Here is a 26,632-nt window from a genome sequence, read left to right as displayed (position 1 = left end):
ATGGCAACATCCGATGGACGTCCGGAATCGGTGCCGGCAGACCATGAGGGTTGCGTCGCCTGTGACAATCCAGATGCTGACCACAACTACGTCCAATGTGATCTGTGTGACCGATGGTGGCACTTTGCATGTGCAGGTGTCACGGACTCCATCAACGATCGTGCGTGGATTTGCTCCCATTGTTCAACGTTGCCACCGGCGAAACCCAGTTCGCCTATTCCGTCATCGAATAATTCCACTGCTGGTGTGCAACGAAACCTCGCCCTGCTTAAGCAACGGCAGGAGCTTGAGCTGCAACGAATGGAGCACCAATTGAAGCAGAAATTTCTGGATGAGCAGTTAGAGGTTATAAACCAGGCTATGAAAACCTCGCAACAAGAAAGATGTCACGATGAAGCTGCCCCGTCTACGGACAGAAACAACCGAAACAATGATGCGATGGACAAAGGAGACGTGTGTGATCAGCAGAAACCAGCTACTCCACTCACATCTGTAAACAAGCAAAGTGACAACGTAGTGAGTATGAACCGCGATTTGGAAAGCAACCTCGAACGCTTGCAGTTGCAGCCAGCACCGTCGTCCCAGGCGTTAGACGATCTCCGTCAGCAGCTTGAGCAGTGTAAAGTACACCTGGGTTTGCATCCTACCGAATTTCGCATTAGTCCTACGGTAGGTAGACCCGAAATTATATTTCCAAATCCCTCCGGTGAACCGCGTTCGAGTTACCAACAACAAAGAAGTCTAGGGGCAATTAAGAAAAGCTATGTAACGGGGAATTCCCATGCGATGGGTGATGTAGGTAATAATTATACGTACGAAAGTGTTTTCCATAATAAACCGTGTGTTAATGCTCCTCATAAGTCCTCCACGATCCCTGCTACTACAATTTCCGCGTCTGGTAGAGAACAACAACGAGATGCATTCGGTTTTTGTGAATTTGAGCAAAATTTTCCCAGCGCGCGCCAGCAGCAGCGCGCTCCCGTTTTCAGTGATGATCAGCAGCGCGAGCATTTCGCGCGCTCAGCGAATGGAAATATACAATCCACCCCGTTAGCAGGAAGGATTAGTCAGCAGCAGCACGTGAATATTGGTCAGAACGGTCCGACCCCGCAACAGATAGCAGCGCGACAATCTTTAGCACGTGATCTTCCGCAATTCTCAGGCGACCCGGCGGAGTGGCCTATATTTATAGCCAACTATGAATACACGACAGCCGCGTGTGGGTACACGCTCGGAGAAAATATGTTGCGCTTGCAACGGTGCCTAAAGGGCCCCGCTTTGGAAACAGTCCGCAGCCGATTGGTGTTGCCAGGTACAGTTCCGCAGGTCATCGAAGCGCTTCGTAGGAGATACGGACGATCCGAACTGTTGATTAATGCCCTACTGGAGAAGGTACGAAGGATTCCGGCTCCCAAATCAGAAAAATTAGAAGGGCTTATCGATTATGGCATGGCAGTGCAAGCTCTTTGCGATCATATGGTAGCGGCAAACGAGCACGTTCATCTTACTAACCCCATGCTACTACAGGAGCTCGTGGGGAAGCTGCCACCAAATCAAAAGCTCTCGTGGGCTGCGTATAAGCGAAAGTGTGGCGATGAGGTGAACCTGAAAACGTTTAGCAATTTCATGGAGGATATTGTTAGTGACGCATCCAGCGTAGTGTTACTCGAGCCAGAGTCCTACAGAGGCAAGGACAAGTTAAGGCCTAGAGGGTATGTCAATTCTCATACGGAAACCAATCTTGAACAGTCGTTAGCAGTTGTTAGGCAAATTGACTGTAATCTTTGCGGCAAGGCAGGACACCGTTTACGTGATTGTTTTGCTTTTAAGAATTTGAGTGTAGATGACCGTTGGCGAAAGGTAAGGGCTTTGTCGCTATGCCAGAATTGTCTTTTTAACCACGGTCGGCGAGCATGCCGAAGCAGAAATCGCTGTACTGTTGACAGTTGTCAATATCGTCATCACCCGTTGCTACATTCCACAAGACGGACTACGGCTGCCAAAGTGCAGAGCACACCAGCGGAGAGCCTTACCCACCAATCTCTTGGATCGAGTGTGTTATTCAGAGTAGTGCCAGTTACGCTTTACGGACGAACGGGTGAAGTGAACACATATGCCTTTTTAGATGAGGGCTCGTCGCTCACGCTGATGGATGGTGAAATAGCAGATCAGCTTGGAGTAAGCGGAACCGTTCAGCCACTGTGTCTTCGGTGGACGGGGAATACTTCAAGGGTCGAAGCAAATTCGAAGGTCGTTACTATTACAATTAAAGGAGCGGGATCGCAGAGGCGGTTCCAGATGCTGAACGTGCGTACGGTACCCAGCTTAAATCTTCCGAGTCAGACATTTCAAAGGGAAATCGCTGCCGAGCAATTTGGCCACCTCAAGCAGCTACCCTTACAAAGTTATAAGAATGCTGTTCCCAAGTTACTTATTGGGGTTGAACATTTACATTTGGCTGTTCCGCTGAAAGTCAGGGAAGGTAACGGAAAAGGACCGATTGCTGTTAAAACTAGGCTCGGTTGGTGCGTTTATGGGCGACAGCAACCGGGTGAGCGAAGTTTATGTAATCTGCATGTCTGTGAATGCAATTATGATAGAGAGCTGCATGACGCTGTTAAGCGGTTCTACGATCTAGAAGAAACCGGAACGGGAAGCGCAACACTGCTTACCAGGGATGAAAGGCGAGCATTAGACCTACTCGAGCAAACAACGGTACGCGTCGGGCAGAAATTCGAAACTGCATTATTGTGGAAAGACGATCATGTGGAACTACCAGACAGCTACCTCATGGCACTTCGCAGGTTAGAATGTCTAGAACGTAAGATGTCTCTGGATACAAAACTGAAGGAGAACGTTCACCGTCTAATGCAGGAATTTGTTGACAAGGGCTATATCCACAAGGCCAAGAAGGAAGAACTTGATGCCGCTGACCCTCGCAGAATATGGTATCTGCCTATTGGAGCAGTAACCAATCCAAAGAAACCGGAGAAAACACGAATTGTGTGGGATGCGGCGGCCAAAACGGATGGCGTGTCGCTAAATAGCATGCTGCTAAAAGGTCCAGACCAGCTGGTATCACTGTTGGGTGTGCTGTTCCGTTTCCGCCAGTTTAAGGTTGCGGTATGTTCTGACGTAAAGGAAATGTTCCTGCAGATATCAATGAGGGAGTGCGATAAGCATTCTCAGAGAATTCTTTGGAGAACTGATCCCCTCCAGAGCCCGGACATTTTTCTGGTAGATGTGGCGACGTTTGGGTCGACATGCTCACCCGCGTCGGCGCAATTCGTTAAAAATAAGAACGCACGAGAGCACGGTAAGGAATATCCTAGAGCGGCAGAAGGGATACTGCAAAGTACATATGTCGACGACTATTTGGATAGTTTCGGATCAGAGGAAGAAGCTAGTCGTGTCGCAGCAGAAGTGAGACTGATTTTTCGCAATGGCGGGTTCGTACTGAGAAATTGGATCTCGAATAATGACGGCGTATTGAAGCACCTTGGAGAAAAACAAGCTGCAATCAGTAAAAGTCTAATTACGACAAGCACGAACTGTGAGCGCGTGCTTGGAATGCTTTGGAACCCGCTAACAGATGAACTCTCGTTCAGCACTCGTATGAGCGACGAAGTTCAAACACTTCTGGAGAATGACGACAAACCAACAAAAAGACAAGTGCTACGCTGCGTCATGACGCTCTTCGATCCCCTAGGATTATTAGCAACCTTTCTGATCCACGGAAAGATCCTCGTTCAGGACTTGTGGCGTGCAGGCACTGGATGGGATGAGGAAGTGGCCGAAAACCAATACAGAGACTGGTGTAGGTGGATTAAGATGATTACATTTATCGCAAAAATTCGTATCCCTCGCTGTTATTTCACCGAAGCATCGGCGAAGACGTATGAACAAGCCGAACTGCATGTTTTCGTTGACGCCAGTCTCCTCGCATACGCTTGCGCTCTGTACCTTCGAACCACTTGCTCTGACGGCACGTTTCAATGTTCTTTAATCGCCGCAAAGGCAAAGGTAGCCCCGCTGAAGCCCATGACGATACCGAAGCTTGAACTGCAAGGTTGTATATTGGGCGCTAGAATGGCGAAATTTGTTCAGGCCAACCACTCCATTTCTATAAGTAGAAGAATCCTGTGGACAGACAGCTCAGTCGCACTCTCGTGGATTCGCGCGGATCCTAGAAACTATCGGCCATTCGTGGCAAATCGGGTCGGCGAAATCCTCGAAACAACAACAGTGGATGAATGGAGATGGGTCCCCACCGAATCCAACCCGGCAGACGAAGCAACCAAATGGGGAAGTGGGCCATACTTCGGCAATAGTATGTGGTACAACGGACCAGAGTTTTTGCGCCAACCGGAAACAACTTGGCCGAATTTTATGGATACGACTGTGAGCACAACAGAAGAGATTCGAGCGTCAATTCTATTCCACGTCGCATGGGAACCATTAGTCACTTACGACCGGTTTTCGAAATGGGAAAGATTACAGCGAAGCATGTCTTACGTGTTACGATTTCTGCACAACGCAAGAAGTAAGGGAAACAGGCGCGGAGGTCAGCTATCGCAATTCGAGTTGGAGGCTGCCGAAATCGAAATATGGAAGCAGATTCAAATAGAAGTCTATCCAGATGAAGTGACGACACTGCAAAAGAACCTGGAGTTACCAGAAGAGAAGCGAAAGTCAATCGACAGATGCAGTTCCTTGTATCAGCTTGTACCGACGCTGGATGAACGAGGATTGATGCGACAATGTAGTCGTATTGCATCTGCGAAGCATATCCAACATGCCGTACGTTATCCAATAATCCTTCCGCGGAAACACCGCTGTACAATGCTCCTTGTAGCGAAATACCATCGTGTTTACCGCCATGCGAACGCAGAGACGGTTGTGAACGAGATCCGTCAACTCTTTCTCATTCCGAAGCTTCGGACGCTAGTGAGAGAAGTTGGAAGAAATTGCGAATGGTGCAAAATTCGCCGAGCGCAGCCTGTAGTGCCGCCAATGGCGCCGTTACCGCACTCACGTCTAGCCGTTTATGATCGCCCGTTCAGCTACGTGGGCCTCGACTATTTCGGTCCACTGACGATTAAGCAAGGTCGTGCAAGCGTCAAAAGGTGGGTTGCACTGTTCACCTGTTTGACAGTACGTGCAGTACACCTCGAAATTGTACACAATCTTACAAGTTCCTCGTGTGTCTCAAGTATACGTCGTTTCGTCAACCGCCGCGGTTCGCCTGTGGAGATCTTCAGCGACAACGCAACGAACTTCCACGGAGCTGAACGAATGCTTCGTGAACAAATCAACCAACAATGTGCTGTTACGTTTACCAGTTCGAATACGAAATGGACCTTTATTCCGCCTGCTGCTCCGCATATGGGGGGCGCCTGGGAGCGCCTAGTCCGCTCAGTGAAGACGGCGATATCGGAAGCGTACACCGAAGGAAAACTTACAGACGAAGATTTACATACATTGATCGTGGAGGCGGAGGGCATGATTAACCGTAGACCTCTAACATACCTACCGCTCGATTCCGCGGAATCTGAAGCATTGACCCCAAACCATTTTATTATGGGCAGCTCAAGCGGTGCTAAGCAACCCCTGGCAAACATTAATCACCAAAACGGGACTTCTCGTGAATCGTGGGACCAAATCCGAAGGCACTTGGATCGGTTTTGGCAGCGCTGGCTCAAGGAGTATTTGCCGGTACTTAGAAAACAAACTAAGTGGTTCGATGAAGCTCGTCGTGTAGAAACCGGGGACATAGTGCTTATAACAGATGAAGGCAAAAGGAATACCTGGATCCGCGGTCGTGTCATCGAAACAATCAGTGCGGCAGATGGTCGCGTTCGTCAAGCTGTGATCAAAACTGAGAGAGGAGTTCTTAAGCGGCCAGTATCCAGGTTAGCAGTACTCGACGTAGGAGTTAATCGTGCGACCCTTGGAACCATGGGACCGCACCCGGGGGAGAATGTTGCGACAGAGACGTCGAGCAAATCTAGAATAATGGACACCCTATCGCTCGGCAGTCGATCGTAGATCTGCCGATCTGGGCACACAGTTGAATGCGCTACAGTCAATTTGTCAGCAACGATCGATCGAAAGACACACGTGTTGAAAGTTATAGTGCGGAGTAAATTGTTAAAACTATTGTCCTGTGAATTTATATGCATAAAATATTACTTATTATCTAATGTATCCTACGACTACGATTAAAACTAAAGCTAAAACTTAAAGTAGTAAAGGTAAAACTATGGTACAAATAAAATAACTAAACTAATCTAATATTCACTAAACTAGGATAAAAATCTAACCTCAGTTGGGCAGTCAGAAGAAAGGCCAGTAAAATATAAAGAGCCACTGAATTGTAAGTTGTGGATATAAATGTGAAGATATTATAATTAATAAGTTACGAAATATTTGTAGATTGAAACACCTGTAAAATATAGTTTCGATAGCGGTAGCTACGCCTTTCATTTCGCTGCGTCAACACAGTCAATAAAAAAAAATATAATTATTTGTTTTTTTTTCTGACTTTACGCTATTATTGCTCACGTAGGTCAATACCTAAGTAATAATGAAGGTTTTATTACACTAAAATTGGTCACAAATACCATCGTAAGTGGGTAATTTAAGACTTTCTTCCTTCCGGGATGGCAAGTGGTGATATCTAGAGTTACTCTTCACTGTATTGGGTCCTGGGTTATTTGCCGCCAATTCGTTGAACATCTCGACACAAGCAAATCGGCTTGAGCCTGGTCGAGCCATCTACTAAGTTGGGTGTCTCTATTCCTAAGGGCGCTCATGCACGTACTAACATATGGCCGAAAATGTTGGTGAATTCATGTTCGATCAACACTCCTGCCCTGTGTATGAGCGCCACGAACCAAGCTAGCAAAGTAGATGTTGGGCTTGTCGCTCGACCTGAGTGATCCGGCAACATTTTATTCGTTTCCAACCCAACATATGCGTACGTGTATGGAGCCTTTAAGGCCGATGGAGGTCTAGAAGAGAACAGATTCACTGCACGGTCATCCGGTATTCTTGCGCCGTGACTGAGACCGAGGCATCGTACTCCCTCAACTTTCGACAAGTGTACTTTGAGAATCATTCCAAGTAGTGCCTGCAGTGCATGGCTCATACGCCTACGCCATTCTTCGCTTTTTGTTTGCGCATGACCATTCCTTTCGGACTCCCGCTCTTGTTTATTCATGCACTGCAACGACTTTTGCAAGTGTATATTTAGCTAACAGCCACGGTCGTCGCTCTCGCACGCCATTGCAGCCTGAGCACTGGTAGCGATCATTCGCGAGGACTCGCACTCCCACCCGCGTGTAGAATCGAGGGCGCAAGATGAAGAAGAAAACAAAAAGTAATGCAAAATCTATATCCCAGTGTGCCGCTAGCCCTCACGGGCGGGGATATAATTCATATAATTCTGTATTTTTTGTTGGAAAAATCTGGATCTGTACAGCGAGGAAAAATATCTGTGCAAAAATCTGTCCAATGCAAAACAAGGAGAGTGAAAGAGACGGAGAGTCATTTTGTTGAACCTTTCCGTCTCTTTCACACTCATGTAAAAGCTCAAAAATCTGTTGAATCTGTGTAATTGGTGAAAAACTGTATTATATACATACAGATTCTGTACAGGCGATTTCTTTCAAATATCTGTTAAACACAGAATAATCTGTGCATGTGGCAACCCTGCTCACGGGCGGCTGGTTGCTCACGAATTGTTTGCCTCGTGAGTGGTTATGCAAAAAGCCGCTAGGAGACACTGTACGTTTTCGAGTGTGTAGGTAGCACAATGTCTGCACACAGCAACGCCGGCTGTTTTTCGTTTATACTGGGGCGCCATTTTGAGAATTTGCGTTGAGCGACAAATTGGCTAGCGCCGGCCCTGGTCATATACCATTCGATTCAGTTTTGAAAACTGAGCATTTTCTGTGTGTGTGTGTGTGTGTGTGTGTGTGTGTGTGTGTGTGTGTGTGTGTGTGTGTGTGTGTGTGTGTGTGTGTGTGTGTGTGTGTGTGTGTGTGTGTGTGTGTTACGCTTTCCAATCTATTGCTCTACGTTGTTTTTTCAAATTCAGATACATATATTGCAAAATTGAAGCCAAGCAAACTAATAGTAAAATTTTGAGGTCAATCATCTTTTTCTAGACATCCTTTCTCTTCAAGAGTAGAAAAGGAAAGATTCGCGCAATATTTTTTCTGAATTCTTGTTTTTGAAAGATGCTAACTCCTGAACGCATAATATTAATATTAAAATAACAATAAATCTGTTTTGAACACAACAATTTTCATTGACAATTCAAAACAAACTTCGTATGTGGCTCTGACGACAGAAGTTAAGGCTGTCTGCAGACCCGTCAGAGGGTTAAGTTCTGATTTTCTATATATATTCATTCAAGTCTGCAAAAATTATCTTTTGTGTTTACATACATGTTTCTATAACTCACGTAAATATTATAAGGTATACATATAGTAAATTTAAAGACGCTTACAAGTATTTACGCACCCTAGGAGAGAAAATATAATTTTTGTACCAATACATTGTGAATTTTACTAGTTAATAAGGATTTTGAGGAATAGGGAACGGGTATTTAAAAATATAGTCAAGTTAATTATATATGTTCAGGTCCTTAATAAAACTGTCATCATCATCATCTATTATAGATGTTCCTGAACAATTAAAATATAATTATTATGGCAGTCAGGGCTTATTCGTTCACTTTGATTCAATTTTGATTCATTTGACAGTACCGTCTCAGCCGAGCAAAATTTGCCAAAGAGGTGTATGAAACATTTGTAGAACTTGTTATCATCTTCAATTTCGCTAAATGAGCATGCATTTAGTCACCAATAAGGTAGGGGAACAAGGGGCAAGACGACCACCCGGGGCAAAAGTGCCACTCTTCAGTTTTGTATTAAAACGAAGAAGAATTTTAATATGGTTATTTTTTATGGTTTTTAAAGCGTCTTACAATATACCATAAGAAAATTCATCGATAAAAATATAAATTCAGAGAATAAAATGATTTTGAAATTTTACTGTTTGAAAATTGCACAAAATGATAATGATAATGATCAATATTGATATTATTTTGATATTGAACTCACTGAAACTGTTTAGATTATATCCTAATCTAGGTTTTGGGCCTATTCAGGTTGAATTCAATTAGTTCTTTCTGCTCGTAATTAATGCCCGGGTCCCCCTACTAGCATTGTAGCACCGGAAATACAAAAGATACAGTAGAACTTTATTCAGCAAAATTGTAGACAATAACTGGTTCTACAAATGTCCCATAAATAACTTTGTTAAATTTTGCTCGACTGAGACGGTACTGTCAAATGAATCAAAATTGAGTCAAAGTGAACGAACAAGCCCAAACAGGTGGCAGTAGAAAGGCTAGGTGACACCACTAAGTGGATTAATTCCGGTTTTTATTATTCAAGCACAGACCAAAATACATAACACTCACTTTCCCATTCGTCGCACGCTGTAACAGTCATTTCAAATTAATTGTTTGTTAGGAATGTCTCCGTATTCGTCAAAGTGGCGCTTTTTAATGAAACGAGAGGAATCTATATATATATATATATATATATATATATATATATATATATATATATATATATATATATATATATATATATATATATAAAAGTGAGAGTGAGTTTGTATGTTCCACCATAACTCCAGAACGCCTTGTCCGATCGGTACCAAACTTGACACATATATTCTTTGACATACGGGAATCAGCACTGGGGAATTGATAGGAGGAGGAGTCATAACAGGGGGGAGGCCATAACTACTAAATGCTTGGACGGTTCTTTACCAAACTTGGCATACATGTTCCTTGACATAAGGGAATCAGCACCGATGGGTAAACAAGAAGAAGGGGGAATAATAGCTGGAGGGAAGGCCATAACTCCGAAATGCCTGGACCGTTCTTTGTCAAAATTGGCACACACGTTCCTTGACATCAGAGAATCAGAACTGAAGGAGTTGACAAAAGGGAGGAGGGGTTCATAACAGGGCGCGACTCCGAAATGTTTGCACGGTTCTCCCATAAGTGACGGTGGGACAAAAGGGGGAGTTGGTGACCGGAGGTGGCTGACAGGAAGGGGGGAGTAACGCCCACATGACTGTAACAATTTATCCGTACAACAGAAAAAATCACACTGTAATTATGTACCAAATCAAAGTGACCCGTATAAAAAGTGTTCGATCATTAGTGCAAAGTGTTGTTGGCTGACTTCATTTGAGTTACAGGGGCAATCATTCAAAGAGTGTGAAGTTGATCTGAGAACACCATGTTTTTCTCATGGTCAGCTTTATATGGCATGTTTCAGATTACAGGATAGGATGCAGTACTAAACTAATAAATAAATAAAAAGCTGTGTTCAAAAAAGTACAATAACAAAACTATTCATTTCCTATGGGTGGGGAGGCCGTCGAAGCGGAAGGTGCAAATTGGAAAAATGTCTTTGTTTTTCTTTCTTTATAGGGTTTTATAGGGATTTCCGTAAAGAAAACAGATGTACAAGTTGGCGGGTAGACAAATGGGGAGGAACTTTTAAAAGAGGATCAGTATTTTAATATTTTTGCATTATAAGCATTTCAATTACAATAACTGGTGTGCAAGTAGCTGTGAGACAAAGGCGCCCGAGCAAGATCGGGCACTCAGCTAGTGTCCCATAAAAAATAATTGCTTGTTGCGAGGGATAGTCTTGCTGTAAGTTAATATTTGGGAATGTCGATTATAGATGGTGCCAGTGTTCAGGCAAAATGTGTGTGACGATGATTTTGTTCGTTTTTCTTCGAACAGTTATCTCTGTTTGTCTGTGATTCAAGCTTTAATAGCAAATATACGTACAATTAGGGACAGATGATGCTTGAAAGTCGGAAGCGAAGTACGCACCTGTAAGAATGAAATCAAACAATATACGGGAAGAAGAAATGTGAAAGTTTTCTGCATTTGTTACAAAACCAATCGACATGTCTCTCCCTGGGTACGCTACTTAAATCACAGACTGCCACTGTCTTGAAAATATTGGCAACACATCACACCGGGGACTTGAAATAATCGATAATTTGACTCCATTTATTAACGGGTTGCAAATGGCGTTGACACCATAAAAATGATGATGCTGCTAATTTCGGTGATTGAACTAGCATACATACAAGTAGATATTCGATTTCGTTTCGCTTCAACGCTGCTTTATGATATCATATTTTGCTTCGAGCCATGCGCTGCTAATTGCAGCATGCGGCCGATGATCCAGTTCAAGCTCGAATTGAACTGTCCCAAATTAACCAACACAGCGTGCAGGCAACAGGAACACGGAGCGGTCGGTGAAAAACTGAAAAACGCACGTCAACCGAGTCGTCATTCTCAAACCCGCACCTGACAGCTCTTCGTCACGGGAAAAGGGAAGTGGCCGATTAAGAGATCATTCGGGGCGTCCAATAATTTCCTACCAACAACCCTCCCCCGCAAACTAACCGACCGACCGGGGTCTTGCAGTATGTATTTCTGTCTCGTTCGGTGCTTGCAAATCCGCAAGGCGATAGCGTCAAAATAAATTAAAACACCCGGTTGCCGTTTGGATGGGTCCCGCAGCAGCGTGTGCTGCGGTGCGGTTGCAGCTGTTGATGGTCACTCGTCCTCATCGTCGTGGTCGCCGTCGTTGTCGTCGTCATCGTTGGACATTAGCCGCTTTTTGGCAGTGTCTAATGAGGGACGGCATTAGTTGGGTGACAGGACAGTGCACCGCCCATACGTGACGGTTTGGGATGCTCGGCCGAAAAGCGTTGATTTGTGTACGATATTTATCAGCCGTGTACGATCCGGCTCACGGCAAAAAGGATTGTTGTCTTCTGCTCTGACTGACTGATAGATGCTAAGTTTTTTACTTTGTGGCAGGCAACTACTACCTGACGCGGCGGCGGCTAGGTCGGGATGTTTTTCAATCATAAATTAAGTGTACATGACAGATCTGTGACTACGGTCGTGTTCTTTCCGGTTGCCGAACGCATTCAGTCTGGATTTTACTGTCATAATAGATTACTCTTAATGTTTGCATTATTCTTTTGAATGTTTCAAATGGTGAGAGGAAGAGCGGGTTTCCTAACAATAGAATTTTCCACCGGAAAGTGAACCACACTACTGCATAATTGCTTTCTGCAAACTCATTCGTGAAAGTTTCGAAACCAATTTTGCTGCTGCGCAGAAATAAAGCATTCTGTGGGGTACAGACGGTGTTATGATTGGGCATACTATAGTAATTGCTTTAGAAATAAGTTATTTTGAAAATTGTATTGTGAATTGAGACTGTGCTGGGAAGAAAAGCAGTTCAGCTGAAGTCTATCTGAAACATAAAGGCAAATTAAAATTAGAGTTTAAATTCAGCTGCATCAAACTCAATTTAATGTCTGCTCGACACTAAATTGAGGATGAAGAAAGTAATTGAAAATCTATTTCGTAGTGAACAAAATTGTCATTCTTCCTTTTTTGGCTAAAAGTTCTGACTGCTGTAGCGAGTTGGTAAAGTAAAATAAGGGGAAAATGATGATCCACAGTTCCAGTGCAGCCGTAGTAGTACCTAGTCGTAAAATGATATTTATTTTCAATTACCGATCAAATGAAAATATTTAACTGAAGGTTAGCTATTATCAAAACAAACACCTCATAACGCGTCGAAACGCGAAGGTGCAGGTATTTGTTGGCTGTGAAATGAATGTTTAGAACACACCACCGGTTTCACCGGTGCTGAACGATGCAGTTGGATTTTTGGTGGTTTTACACGGAAGAACAAGAATAAACTTGCACCGTGTACCGGTTGCCAAACAGATGGGATTGCACACACAGATGAATCATAAATTAGTCATAAATATTTTCTGCCAAATATGAGGAAAAGTTGACTTTCCAGGCGGACTAGTACAACAACGATGAACAGTTTGAAGGTGTCAATGAAATGTTACGAGCTTGAAAGATTAATCAATTCATCGATGGCAAATTGACGACGAACGATCTGATATTGAATTGAATGAAAAACAAAGTCCGCGTATACAGCTCTAGCACTGCTTGCTGAAATTGAATACAACGACGCGAGTTGGACCGCCGAGGACCTGCTCCAATATGGGGTTGGTCATTTCAAGAGGTCCAATATGAAGCCGCTAATTTTTTTGTACTTGTCTCTAACTGATACGCAGTTAAACGTGAAGAACTTTTTCGGGAAACAAAAAAGCGTGTGATGCTAAAAATGATAAATTGGACGAACTGGGACCACAACCCATGATCTTTCTAGTTGGTACCCAAATGCTTTTTGCGTAAAGCGGCCTATGGAATGATAGAATTGGGAAAGCAAAATTAGATATTTGACTATCTGATATAAGTGGGAGGCAGTAGCTTAAGCATTTGAGTACCAACCTAAAGATTGTGGGTTGAAATCCCACCTGCCACCTGCCTGCCCGATATATTTTTAATCTATATATCGAAAACATGACACATAGTCTATTATCGGTGAGTGACGAGTGGCACCTATAAAAGTTTGTAGCACATGCCCACTTGGCCCAAGCTCCAAAGTGAAGCACTGAATTCGCGTCTAGCAGGAAGTGTTTCAATACCTTACCTAGAGTGTTGAAGTCAGAGCAGGATACAAAAAAGTATAAGCAAGCCGTTATAACGTTGATACGAACACGGATTCGTCGATACTTGATTTAAAACCACATTCAACCAAGTGGTTCGCATATTTCTCCATACCACGAACCATCTCGTCAGCTGCACAAATGTGGACTGGGACGCACCGAACAAGGCACTTTGAGAGCCCGTGCTGGCTCTGACCCAGTCATGCCCTCAGGATTAATCGCCATAGCCATACTGTATCCTGCCATCAATGTCGTCCCGGCCTTGTAGTCGGAGTCGTGGCAGGGGTCTTTCAGCCTATTCCTTCAGGCAAGTACGCTGAATATCCCGGATCTTTCTGCCCCTGAAATGTTTTTGCCCGTAGAGATATGGTTATGAATCCGCTTGGGTCCAATAATCCATAGTTCAGCAGTCAGCTGTCGGAGTTCAATCGGGATGCACACAACAAAGCCCTTGTTGGATCTGAACCAGTCGCGACCCTCTGAACGAATCATTATACCCGTACTGTATCTCGCTGATAATGTCATCCCGATCTTGTCGTCGCCATAGTCCATTGTAACATCAACCTAGGACTTCGCACATCTCTCCATACCACGATCCATCTCATCTGCTGCACGAATGTGAACCGGGACGCACGCAACAAGGCACGATGAGAGCCGCTACTGGCTCTGACCCAGTCGTGACCTTCAGGACGAATCGCCACAGTCATACTGCATCCTGTCACCAATGTCGTCCCGGTTTTGTGGTTGGAGTCGTGACAGGGGTCTCTCAGTCTACATTTCCAGGCAAGTACGCGTGAATATCCCGGGTCTACCTGCCCCTGAAAGATTTTTTCGTCCGTAGACATATGGTTACGAACCCGCTAGAGCCCAGTACTTCGAAGTCATCAGTCAGTGTTTCATTTACAAAGCTCAAACGTTATAAAAGTCTTTGCCAAGCTTCTACCAACAAAATAAAAAATTGTTTGTTCCAATACGTTGAGTAGATTCTGAGAAAGAGGTACATAAAGCTTGAAAATTGTGGTTATTCAGGAGCGGCGTTTTATTCCGTCGATTTTGTTCCACGCCGCACTGGAATGCTTATGTGTATGATCGTTTTTCGGTCACTTCCCGTGGTCGGATCATTGCAAAATTAGTATCAAAATAAGCGGAAAAGACTGCAGAATCAAAATCTGAAATAAAAAAATAATAAAATTTTCGAAAGTTTTAGTTGTTTATGTCCCCTTAAGTTATTTTGGGAATTTTGCATGAAATTCTATACAATAGAGACATTTTTGGAATGGGAAATTTGTCAGAGTTAAAAAATCAACATTAGACGCCATTTTGAAATCCAAGATGGCGGACTATTGTTTAGCATTTTGCATGAAAACCCTTGCAATATATACTTTTTTAGAATCCGGGTGACGACTAGAAGTCGAAAATCTATGTTAGACGCCATTTTGAAATCCAAGATGGCGGACTATTATTTAGTATTTTGCATGAAAATCCTTGCAATACAGTAGGATTTCGAATTTGGCAACAAATGCGAGTCGCCTATGTTGCCAAAATCGAAACCGTGCCAAAATCGAAACCGTGCCAAAATCGAGACCCTCTTTTGATATGAAAAAGTTGAATGTAAGTGCGTTAGAAATTGACTAAATGTTATTAATCAACAATTGCATTTTTTTTTGTTTACAAAATTCGCCTAGAGCTATCCTTGCGGTGCAAGTAAGTTTTTGGCGACCTGCGATAAGGCGTAGTCCTACGGCAATAAAAATATTATTGTTCCAAACATTCTATAGCCGCAAACTTTTTTTCATGAACACACTAAGGGCAACATTTTTTTGTCATTTAAAGTATGTATGCGGAAACTGATTAATATTTAAGCATATTTTTGGACGTAAAATATTTTGTCTTGCTTAAAACGGATACTTTTGTTGCCAAAATCGAAGCATGCCAAAATCAAACCATGCCAAATTCGAAATCCCACTGTATATACTTTTATAGAATGCGGGCTATGGCTAGAAGTCGTAATTTGATGTATGACGCCATTTTTAAATCCAAGATGGCGGAGAAAATGGATTGATGACGCCTTTTTAGGTAAACGGCCGGATAATGCGGAATATAGACCCCATAGTGGTCGTTAGCCTCTTATCCAGCAACTCCGATCCCGACCTCCTCGTGGTACCAGCCGGAATACGAGCAACCTTAGCGGAGATCGGGTAACCAACCCCGGTGGAAACTAAGGTCGTATACTAACCGGGAAGGAGGTAGTGAGTCTCGGCACTATAAGATGGCAGCCCCATCACGAGACTCGGTAGTGTTGCCCCAGTACGGCTACACACCTAAACAACACAAACTAACAACATTCAAGCATATACGGAGCGGAATATTCGGCATCGACCTAGGCGACGGAATAAGGACGACGAATGGAGACTCGGGACTTGGAACTGCAGATCGCTAAATTTCGCATGTTGCGAGCGGGTGCTGATTGAACAGCTGGAACCCCGCAAACTCGGCATCGTAGCTCTGCAGGAAATCTGTCGCAAAGGAGAGAAGGTATGGAAGATCCGTGGCGGAAAGGCCCAGTTTTACCAGAGCGGTGGCGCTACCAACGAACTGGGAACGGGCTTTGTAGTGCTGGGCGGAATGCAGGATCGCGTGATAGATTGGAAGGCGATCAACGAGAGAATGTGTGTATTGAGGATAAAGGGTCGTTTCTTCAATTATAGCATCATTAACGTGCACTGCCCGCACGAAGGTAGACCCGACGATGAGAAAGAAGCGTTCTACGCGATGCTGGAGGCAACGTACGACAGCTGCTCGTCACGGGACATCAAGATCGTCATCGGGGATATGAACGCCTAGGTCGGTAGGGAAGAAATGTATAGACCGGTGGTAGGACCCCATAGCCTGCACACCGACACAAACGATAACGGCCAACGATATATAAACTTCGCAGCTTCCCGGGGCCTGGTGATCCGAAGCACCTTTTTCCCGCGCAAGGATATCCACAAAGCCACCTGGAGATCACCTGACCAACGTACAATGAACCAAATTGACCACGTTCTCATAGAGGGCCGGTTCTTCTCTAACATCACGAACGTACGCTCCAGTCGGGGTGCGGATATCGATTCTGACCATTACCTAGTAGCAGTACATGTGCGCTCAAAGCTGTCCACCGTATACCGGACACGTCAAAGCCGCCCTCCTCGGCTGAACATCAGGCAGCTAGATAACCCACAAGCTGCCGAGAACTACGCGCGAGTACTGAATGAGGCACTGCCTTCTTCCGAGGAGTTAGGTGCTTCAAACCTCGAAGACGGTTGGGGTAGAATACGCTCGGCCATCGGAGAGGCCGCTACCGCGGCACTAGGTATTGAGCCTCGGAGTACACAAAATGATTGGTTTGATGGGGAATGCCAACAAGCGGTGGAGGAGAAAAAAAATGCTTGGAAAAATTATCTAAGTATTGCCACTAGAGAGAACCTGGCCAAGTACCGACGAGCTAGGAACAAGTTGACCACGATCCTGAGGAGAAAAAAGCGCCAAAAGGAGGACAGGGATCGTGAAGAATTGGAGCAACTATTCCGAGCTAATGACACGCGCAAGTTTTATGAGAAGGTAAACCAAACTCGGAAGGGCTACACACCGAAACCTGACATGTGTAGGGACGAGGGAGGGAATCTAATTACAAACGAGCGCGAGGTGGTCGACAGGTGGAAGCAGTTCTTCGATGAACACCTCAATGGCGAAGTCGCAGATGGAGGCGGAACGGAAATTAACCTAGGAGCGCCCATGGAAGATAGTGATGTCCTAGCACCTGATCTCCAAGAAGTCAAACGAGAAATCACGTTGCTGAAGACCAATAAAGCCGCTGGGAAGGACCGCCTACCGGCAGAGCTTTATAAACATGGCGGAGAAACGCTAGCAAAGGCTCTACACTGGGTTATTTCGAGGATTTGGGAGAAGGAAAAGCTACCGGAGGAATGGATGGAAGGAGTGGTTTGTCCCATCTACAAAAAGGGTGATCGGCCAGACTGCTGCAACTATCGCGGTATTACGCTGATAAATGCCGCCTACAAGGTACTCTCCCAGATCCTGTTACGCCGGCTGTCACCGATAGCACAAGGTTTCGTAGGGAATTATCAGGCGGGTTTCATGGGGGCTCGCGCAACTACGGACCAAATTTTTACTATCCGACAGATCTTGCAGAAATGTCGGGAGTACAACGTGCCCACGCATCACATCTTTATTAATTTCAAAGCAGCATACGATACAGTCGATCGAGACAAGCTATGGCAGATAATGCACGAACACGGTTTTGCGGACAAACTGACGCGACTGATCAGAGCTACATTGGATCGAGTGATGTGTTTTGTACGCATCTCTGGGACACTCTCGAGTCCCTTCGAGACGCGACGAGGGTTGAGACAAGGTGACGGTCTATCCTGCATGCTGTTCAACATCGCTCTTGAGGGGGTGATCCGACGAGCGGGCATCGAAACGAGAGGCACGATTTTTACCAAGAGTAGCCAACTTCTAGGCTTTGCAGATGACTTCGATATCATTGCCAGGAACTTTGCGACGGCGGAGGCAATCTACGCCAGACTGAAAGCGGAGTCTAGGAGAATTGGGCTAAAAATAAATGCGTCGAAGACCAAATACATGAAAGGAAGAGGCTCAAAGGAAACAAATGTGCGCCTCCCACGGACGGTAACCGTTGACGGCGACGAACTAGAAGTGGTAGAAGAGTTCGTGTATTTGGGATCGCTGGTGACCGCAGACAACAACACTAGTAAGGAGACCCAGCGGCGCATCCAAGCGGGAAATCGGGCCTACTTTGCCCTTCGTAAAACGCTACGATCAGGAAGCATACGCCGCCGCACGAAGCTAACAATGTACAAAACCATTATTAGACCGGTAGTTCTTTATGGACTTGAAGCCGTGACGCTGCTTACGGAGGACATACGCGCCCTTGCCGTGTTTGAGCGGAAAGTGCTGCGGACGATATTTGGCGGAGTACAAACTGAAAGCGGAGAGTGGCGGAGGCGTATGAATCACGAGCTACAGGCACTGCTTGGGGAGACTCCCATCGTACATCTAGCGAAAGTTAGCAGGCTACGGTGGGCCGGACACGTCGTAAGGATGCCGGACGACTGTGCGACGAAAATAGTCCTCTTCAACAACCCCACCGGCACCAGGAACAGGGGGGCCCAACGTGCACGATGGCTCGACCAGTTCGAGAGCGATTTGCGACTTCTGAGACGACTAGGAAATAGGCGACGAGTGGCCCAAGACCGAGTTGAATGGAGACGAGTGCTTGAAACAGCACGAGCCACCCCGGCTCTATGCTGCTGAAGAAGAAGAAGAAGACGCCTTTTTAAAATCCAAGATGGCGGACTATTGTTCAGCATTTTGCATGAAAACCCCTTGCAATGCTTTGTTAGAAAGTGAGTGACGGTTAGATGTGAAAAACTATGTTTGACTCGACTTGAATGGTCGATTGGAATTTTCGATTGGACTATTTGACTTGACTGCTCGACTCGAACTGCTCGACTCGACTACTCAAGTTGACTGCTCAAGTCGAGTGTTCAACTGGACTGCTCGACTCAACTGCTCGACTACATTACTGAACTTCATTGCTGATCTGGACTGCTCGAGCTCAGCTCAGTTTAAATTCTGCTTACCTCGAACAGTAATCAAGTTTGTGTCTTGAAAATATTTATACATATACAGTAGGATTTTGAATTTGGCAACGAATGCGTGTCACCCATGTTGAAAAAATCAAAAAATCGAATATAGGGCAACAACGGCAACAAAAAAGTTGTCAGGTTTCCAACGTTTATAACTTGACGATTTCCTAATTAAATCGAATAGTCAAGTCGAGCAGTTAAATAAAGCAGTCTAGTCTAGTAGTCGTGTCGAGCAGTTAAATCAAACAGTCCAGTCGAGTCGAATAATCGAGTCGAGCAGCCCAGTCGAGCAGTCAAGTGGAGTCAAACATCGATTTTCGACTTCTAGCCGTCAACCGCATTCTAAAAAGTATATACAGTAATGTTTTTGTCAGCCCCATGTTAAATTTTGGGCTGACAAAATGGGAAAACTGACAAAATCGGGAATTTTTTTTCTCGAAATTTTGTCGAATTGGTGAACCGGGCACAGCACACTGGTTCAGAACCTTTTTTGGTGCGCATTAGCTTTGAGCGGGAAAACGTGGTTTTAGGTTGATGGAATCTTTGGAAGATTTTCTTAAAATTAAAAGTTCTATCGTCCATCGGAATTCAAATTTTGATTAATCCCCCTAAAAGTGAAATAAAAAATTTCTTTTTTTCAGTTTCAATACAACACATTGATGTGTTCTGCAAAGTTTTACAGCATATTATTACAAGAAATTTTGCTGAAGACAGTAACCTTCTATCTCTTCACCAAAGATAGAAAAATCCTATTTCTTATGAATGAAAAATCGTTAAAATCAATTTATCTATTTTAGCTGTTTTTATAGTTGTTGTATGACTTTTTCATGTTTTACAAAGTTGTACAAACAGTAAAAATACACAACATTTCTGAACATAGTAAGGCTTGTTCGCGAAAAAATCTGGACACCTCAATTTTGCAATAAAACAAATTTGGTAAAAGTTTAATCCATGAAACAATTTTATATCATTTATGTGTGTATCGTTAATAATTATCAAACAAATTAACATTACTTATTTGGTCTGCATGAAAAATTGGCGAACTTTGGAGTTTACCCTTGCCATGAGGGTCAGTGCAGACTTGTTGGCAATCAATTTAGCTGCGTTTGTCCAAGATTTTCGAAATTTATCTGTAGTTGTTGCTTGTTGTTTGTGCTGGGACAGTTCGCTCTTCACCAAAGCCCAATACCGCTCGATGGTGCGTAACTCTGGACAGTTAGGTGGATTCACCTCCTTCGGTACAATATGGACTCCATTAGCATCATACCATTCCAAAACATCTTTGTCGTAGTGACAGGATGTCAATCCAAATCAGGCCAAAACAGCGAGGGTACATCATGGCTGTGTAGGAGCGGTCACAATCGTTTCTGCAGGCATTCTTCACGGTATATTTCCTTGCTAATCGTTCCCGTAGTGATGTAAGTTTTGCTTGCTCGACCACAGCTGCATATGGCCTGTCATACTAAATATTTTTCAGGGAACTTGGCTATTTTCTTTGTCCTAAAATGCTCTGCAACGCCATTCCGTTTCATGGCTGTGTAAAAAGACATACCAGGAAGCTGTTTAAAGTCTTCTAGGACATACGTTTCATCGTCCATTATAACGCATGGAAACTTCGTTAAATATTCGCGATAAAGCTTACGAGCGCGTGTTTTGGCAGTCATATTTTGCTTATCATTACGGTTTATCACAGTCCTCACCTTGTAAGACTTCATGCCTTGTCGTTGCTTATAAGTGTGCACGAATATTGGCGACATTTTCATTTTACGAGCAATGGTACGTAAAGAAAGACCTGTTCTCCTCCGTAATATTCGTACCTTTGCATCCTTATGGTGGTTCCTCAGATCTGTTTTTGCTCCATTTCCCTTCTTCCTAGCTGTTGTCAAGCGAGTATCGAACGATTTGGAAACACTGTGAATAGTGCTTGGAGGAAATCCAAGCTTTTTGACAAGTTTTCTTGACGAGAGATCCGGATTTCCATTGCGACCGCACACAATTGCTTTTCGTACCTGCTCTTCTTTCGACGCCATTTTACGCTGAGCGCTTGTAATATAAACAAATATTATATTTTCAGAAAGAACAGACATACGTCTACCAGTCTGCAAAATATTTTACTCATTGTTAATGTATTTCCGAAGCTGTGTCTGTTTAGGGGTGTCCAAATTTTGTCGCGGTCGAACCTTACCACGAATTCTGAACTAATGGATCAGTGCGTATAACGCTAACCGATTAATCGGTAATCGAATAATTGAAAATTTCGGACATCACTACGTACGTATAGTACAATGGCCTTGTCAGCCTTGAGCGTCTGTTCTCGTTCAGAGGTGGTTTATAATGACCTGAGAATCCTCAACCAAGTGCGCGGTTGTACTCCAGATTAGGAGCGGCTCTGCTGCTGGAATGGTATGGTTTATTATTCATGGAACCGAAATCCAAAATTTTGACCAGGTGAAGGATCTCAACGTTAATGCGGATAGTGAGTTATTCAAATTTTCTATGTTGTGAATGGAACATCCAATACTTTGGGATTCATTATTTGTATTGCTAAGGACTTTACTAAAGTGCATTGTCTCAAGCCATTATACAGCTCATTCGTCCCTTCGACTCCTGGCATCCATATCACCCAAAAGGGTCAGCAACTCAAAAGCGTTTTGATTAGACAAACAATTTCAAAAATTCTTCCATGCTTATATTAATTTCAGGTGATGAATCTGTTTTACTGTATGCAAAAGATTTCTTTCTGCAAGTTTTCTAACTCAAAGTGACTGAGTTGAAAGACATTCACCCTATCTTATTAACTTTTTCTGCATCAACAATTGATCGCTGTTTAGCTCAGGACTTCCTACAAACCCATAAAGCTGCGCTTCTTGTGTCGACACAATTGCCGGTTCGACTGCCGCCAAATATTTAAACAAACGTCCCCACCCGAATCACGGGGTGTGAATTGGCCATGACTTTCAGGCATAAACAATTTCAATTCGTTTTGTTTACACCGTTAACTCTTGACGCAATTAGTGTACATAGTACGAGCGAACGAGCGTCTCGGGACGGTCCACTTCGATTCAAATCCCTCGTCCGGCGACCACCGAGGGAAGCAGCAGCAGCAGACCTGCGCTGCGCCCGTCGTCATCGGCCATGCAGTTTTTCATGGCTCGTAAAGTTTTACAGTATGGCTTTATTCTACTCAGTTGCGTTTGTTGGACAATTCAATTGCTGCTTGGTTCAGGGTTTAGGTCATGGTGCAGCGAATGGTTCGATTGAATCGAACCATTTATCGGATTGAGTCGTTTGCTTTTACGAACTAACCAGGTATGCTCCCTTCGCTGGCATTTTGCTTGACCAACCGTGAAAATTCTCTAAGGAAACTGCTATGAAAACATGACACATAATATGAATGCTCGGTTCTATCGGAGTAATCGATTTTTATGGATCGAAACTATCGGTGACTGTGACGGTGATCGTCAATTTGAGACGGTCGTAAAGCTGTCTGTAGTAAAATTCATTTAAGAACGAATCATTGAACCAAAACTAAGCGTTTTCTTTGTTTTCGTCTGAAATACTCAGTTACTCAATCTGTTTGCAAATCCATTAGCAATCGAAACGCATCACCATTAGCTGATCCCTTGTTCGGTTGCGGCGGTCGGCAGCTGCAGCTCTACTTATTGCCGCCGAAGAAGATCGTCAATATTGAATCACTGCTTTCTCTGTCCTTAAACTGTTTGAAGAAATCGCCCCTTCTATTTGTTTCTGTATCTCCCCAGTCTGAGACTCGACGGAGGTGCAAAATAGTCGCCTTCGTCGCCATCAGACAGATGTCAAACGGCGGCGCGCCGTCAACTGTTTTGCTGCAGTCCGCTGCTGCCAACCAACCAGCCAGAAAGCGTATGACATCAAACAAACTGCACTTTGCTGTAGTAAATCTGGCAGGTTTCGGATGGGCAAAGTGATAGGATTTCACATGGCACGACCAGAAGTGACAGTCGCGTGTTTCGCGATCTCTTCTAGTATTTGCATATTTGCTACACCCGGCACGCCCCTTTCGACAATCTTGTTACCGAGCGCAATGCTACACTGCTGCTACTACATTGCGTTGTCATCATTGTTGATAGTCGTAAACTTGGCAAGCACCTTCATGGTCGAAGTCTAAAACGATCTTCATTAAGCCAATGTCCAATGCCTTACTGCTGACAGCTTTTTGTTTTATTGATTCGACCAAAATGGTTGACTCAGACAAAATCGAAAAACCGATAAAACTTCCATTCGCAATCAATCAGAACCTCCATGGCTGACCATATAATTTACTGCTGCGAAAAACTATGACTGTGAAATCGAAATTCCCTGAACAAATCAACCACTCGGTCGGTATCGAATTCATCAGACCCCGGACGACGAACGATGGCACAACGCAGACATTGCGAAATTAATCGAATGCCACTTCTGATGGCATACTTGCCACGTACCGTCCGCAGGTATTTTTCCTGTGATAAATGGCCCGCTGCTGTTGGCTTAACCAATCAGCATATGGACGATGGACCTGACTTCACACCTGACCAGGTATTTTTAGCCTGATAGACGAGGGTGCGTCGTATCGTCGTTAATCGTCCCATCACTTTGTTACAGCAACTTGTGGCTTCAAATTATAGATCAAATATGTTTTTGAGAACTAAAAATAAATCCCTAACTATTTAAATGCGTGCCACACCGAAAACAGACAGACGCACAGACCATTTTCACTTTCGGTCAAAAAACTTTCGGTCCATTTGTTCCCAATAATTCCAGTCCATTTTCTATGTCATGACGGATAAACTCAACATCCTGTTCGTGCTCCGAGATTACCTTCTGGCTAGGTTACAGCCAACAGCTGTGGCTGCCTCTACACTCCATACATTATTGCCGGCAAATGGTCAGGCGACTTCATAACAATCCATTCTAGCTCGTAGAGTCTGGCCGCGCTTCGCCGGTTTCGATTCCGCCTACTTCCTAAAGGGGTAAACTAGTGCGAAAAAGCTATTTTTTTGGTTTTCAAACTTTGAACGAGTCTATTTTACCTCCTTCTGCTCGCCAACAAGAGATCGCAGAATCTAATTTTAGAATTACACCACTCCGGCACATATCGAACTCATAACAACAATTGCGTGGCGTTAGCGCGCTCATATTCTCGCCGTTTGATGCTTGTCGGGATTATTGTTGTATCGGAAAGTCAACAAACCTGATGGTTAGCCGGTTGCCTGCAGCCGGCTGCTGCCAGCCGGCCAGCAAGCGCAGCGTATCGAGTGTCCAATTTGTTGCTACTCCTAATTTGGATTCGACGAGTAGAATAGAATATACTAGCATTGTTTTATCATGAAATACTCGGATCCAATCGAAAAAATTTGGCAGGGTTCTGGACATGACACTGTATTCTTTGTCCAAAATTTTAATTAATATAACTATTTTGTGAACAAACAACAAAAAGAATAAAATAATAAAAAGAGAAAACCGTGAAAAAACAGAGTCCGAAGGGAATAAAACTTCAAAAAGAACAAAACATCAAAAGTAGCAAAACATCGAAAAGAATAAAACAACGAAAATAACAAAACATCGAAAATAACAAAACGTCGATGAGAACAAAACATGGAAAAGAATGAAACATCGAAAGAAACCATACATCGAAAAAACAAGAAAACGACGAAAACATGAAAAAGAACAAACCATAGAACGGAACAAAACTGTTGCCCAATGTTTTCGTCACGACGGGACCGTTCGGTGCGGTAACGCTTCTAAGGGCAGCATACCGTCGGCTGCCAGCGAAGAGTGACATCGAGACTGACGAACGTCAGATACAGTTGGAACGTCAAAACGGATAAGGCGAGAAGAAACATACATAGTTGTTCAGTACACGCATCGATTCACAGTTAAAATTCTTATGTCTAATTATTTCGCTAAATTTGTTATTCTCATGCAAATTTTTTATCCTATTCATGCAAATTAGCTATCCTATTCTTAAATCTAAATACTAAGACAACATGCAGTTATAACTTACTCTAAACAAAAGTGTAAAACTAAAATGTGTAAGTAGTGATCGTTAAAAATTTTTAGCTTAAAGCTTCACACAATAAAAACACGTGACGTACCCCAGAATTACGAGCCACAGAATTTCCCAGTTTATTCACTGCCACCGGTGCAGAATACCAATGGTATCCGTTTTCACGAATTCCCACCGCGATTTCCAAGCGGTGCAGCTCCAGTAATCGGATCACATCCTACAAGGCCAGCCCAAGTACCACAACCTGCACAGACAGTTCCCATTTTCTCCGGTGCAACCCTGTCGCAAGCGCAAATTACTGCGAGACAGGTTTTTGGGGAAAGACCTACCTGTTTCCAGCGGGAGCCCAGAAGAGTGGCCCATCTTCATTAATAACTTCGAGCAGTCTACGGCTACCTGCGGTTACTCAGATGCGGAAAACTTGGTACGCCTTCAACGGTCGCTAAAGGGAAATGCCCTCGAATCGGTGAGAAGCCGATTGCTCTTACCAGCAAGCGTACCGCACGTCGTCCAAACCCCGCGTACTCTCTTCAGAAGACCGGATCTTCTGATCCGCTGATCCGCTGAGTAATATTCATCAAATCCCACAGCCGAGGCTCGACCGGCTGGAAACTGTTATGCAATTCGGTCTAGCAGTGCAGAATCTAGCCGATCAGCTCAAAGCGACGCAGTAGTTCAACCATTTGGCGAATCCGGTTCTCTTACAGGAGCTGGTGGAGAAACTTCCGGGTTCAATGCGACTGAACTGGGCAGTATTCAAGAACCGGTATCATCCGGTGACACTCAATACGTTCGGCGAGTTCATGTCCGGGTTGGTCATGACGGCTAGTGAGGTTTCCTTCAACATTCCGAGACCGACGACTACAAAATTCACCACACAGACCGAAAGCAGGAGCAACAAACAGAAAGGTGGAAGTGTTGTTCAAACCCACTCCGCAGACGAAAATCCTCCCGCTCCCACAACTCCCACACCGAGCAGCACCTCTACACGCACCAAACCAGGCAAGTAATGCCTGTCGTGTGGTCGAGTAGGACACAGAGTAGCCGAATGTCAGCAAATCAACGGTGCCAGCGTAGATGAGCAGAGAAACTACACTCTTCTGCACTCTGCTTCGATTTCCGACCAAACGAATATTTCTTCTAGCCATGTAACTTCCGGGGATTTTCAGTTCTTCAGTTCAGTTCCGTGTTCTTCCGGTCATCCTGCATGGCATCAACGAATCCAAAACTATCTAAGCCTTCATCAATGAAGGGTCATCCTACACCCTGC

General features: G+C 44.2%; 1 protein-coding gene across 1 annotated transcript; it reads left to right on the top strand.

Annotated features, from left to right (window-relative positions):
- LOC128735216 (uncharacterized) lies at nucleotides 1-26,372 on the top strand. Its single transcript, XM_053829709.1, has 3 exons — nucleotides 1-5,912; nucleotides 25,702-25,828; nucleotides 26,070-26,372. The coding sequence occupies exons 1-3, from the start codon at nucleotides 1-3 to the stop codon at nucleotides 26,370-26,372; spliced, it is 6,342 nt and encodes a 2,113-aa protein (XP_053685684.1).
- Nucleotides 26,373-26,632: the final 260 nt, after the last annotated feature.

Source organism: Sabethes cyaneus, chromosome 2 (genome assembly GCF_943734655.1).
Source record: "Sabethes cyaneus chromosome 2, idSabCyanKW18_F2, whole genome shotgun sequence".
In the NCBI taxonomy this organism is placed as follows: domain Eukaryota; kingdom Metazoa; phylum Arthropoda; class Insecta; order Diptera; family Culicidae; genus Sabethes; species Sabethes cyaneus.
The sequence above is the reverse complement of the archived record's forward strand: the minus strand, read 5'-3'. Positions and strand labels throughout refer to the sequence as shown.

What these genes read in the sequence shown, in the direction of transcription:
- LOC128735216 (XM_053829709.1), top strand. Translation starts at nt 1, where the DNA reads ATGGCAACATCCGATGGACGTCCGGAATCGGTGCCGGCAGACCATGAG. An exon ending in CTTAAGCGGCCAGTATCCAG is followed by an intron (nt 5,913 to 25,701) that starts GTTAGCAGTACT and finishes ACCTGTTTCCAG; the next exon opens with CGGGAGCCCAGAAGAGTGGC. An exon ending in AGGGAAATGCCCTCGAATCG is followed by an intron (nt 25,829 to 26,069) that starts GTGAGAAGCCGA and finishes GTTCTCTTACAG; the next exon opens with GAGCTGGTGGAGAAACTTCC.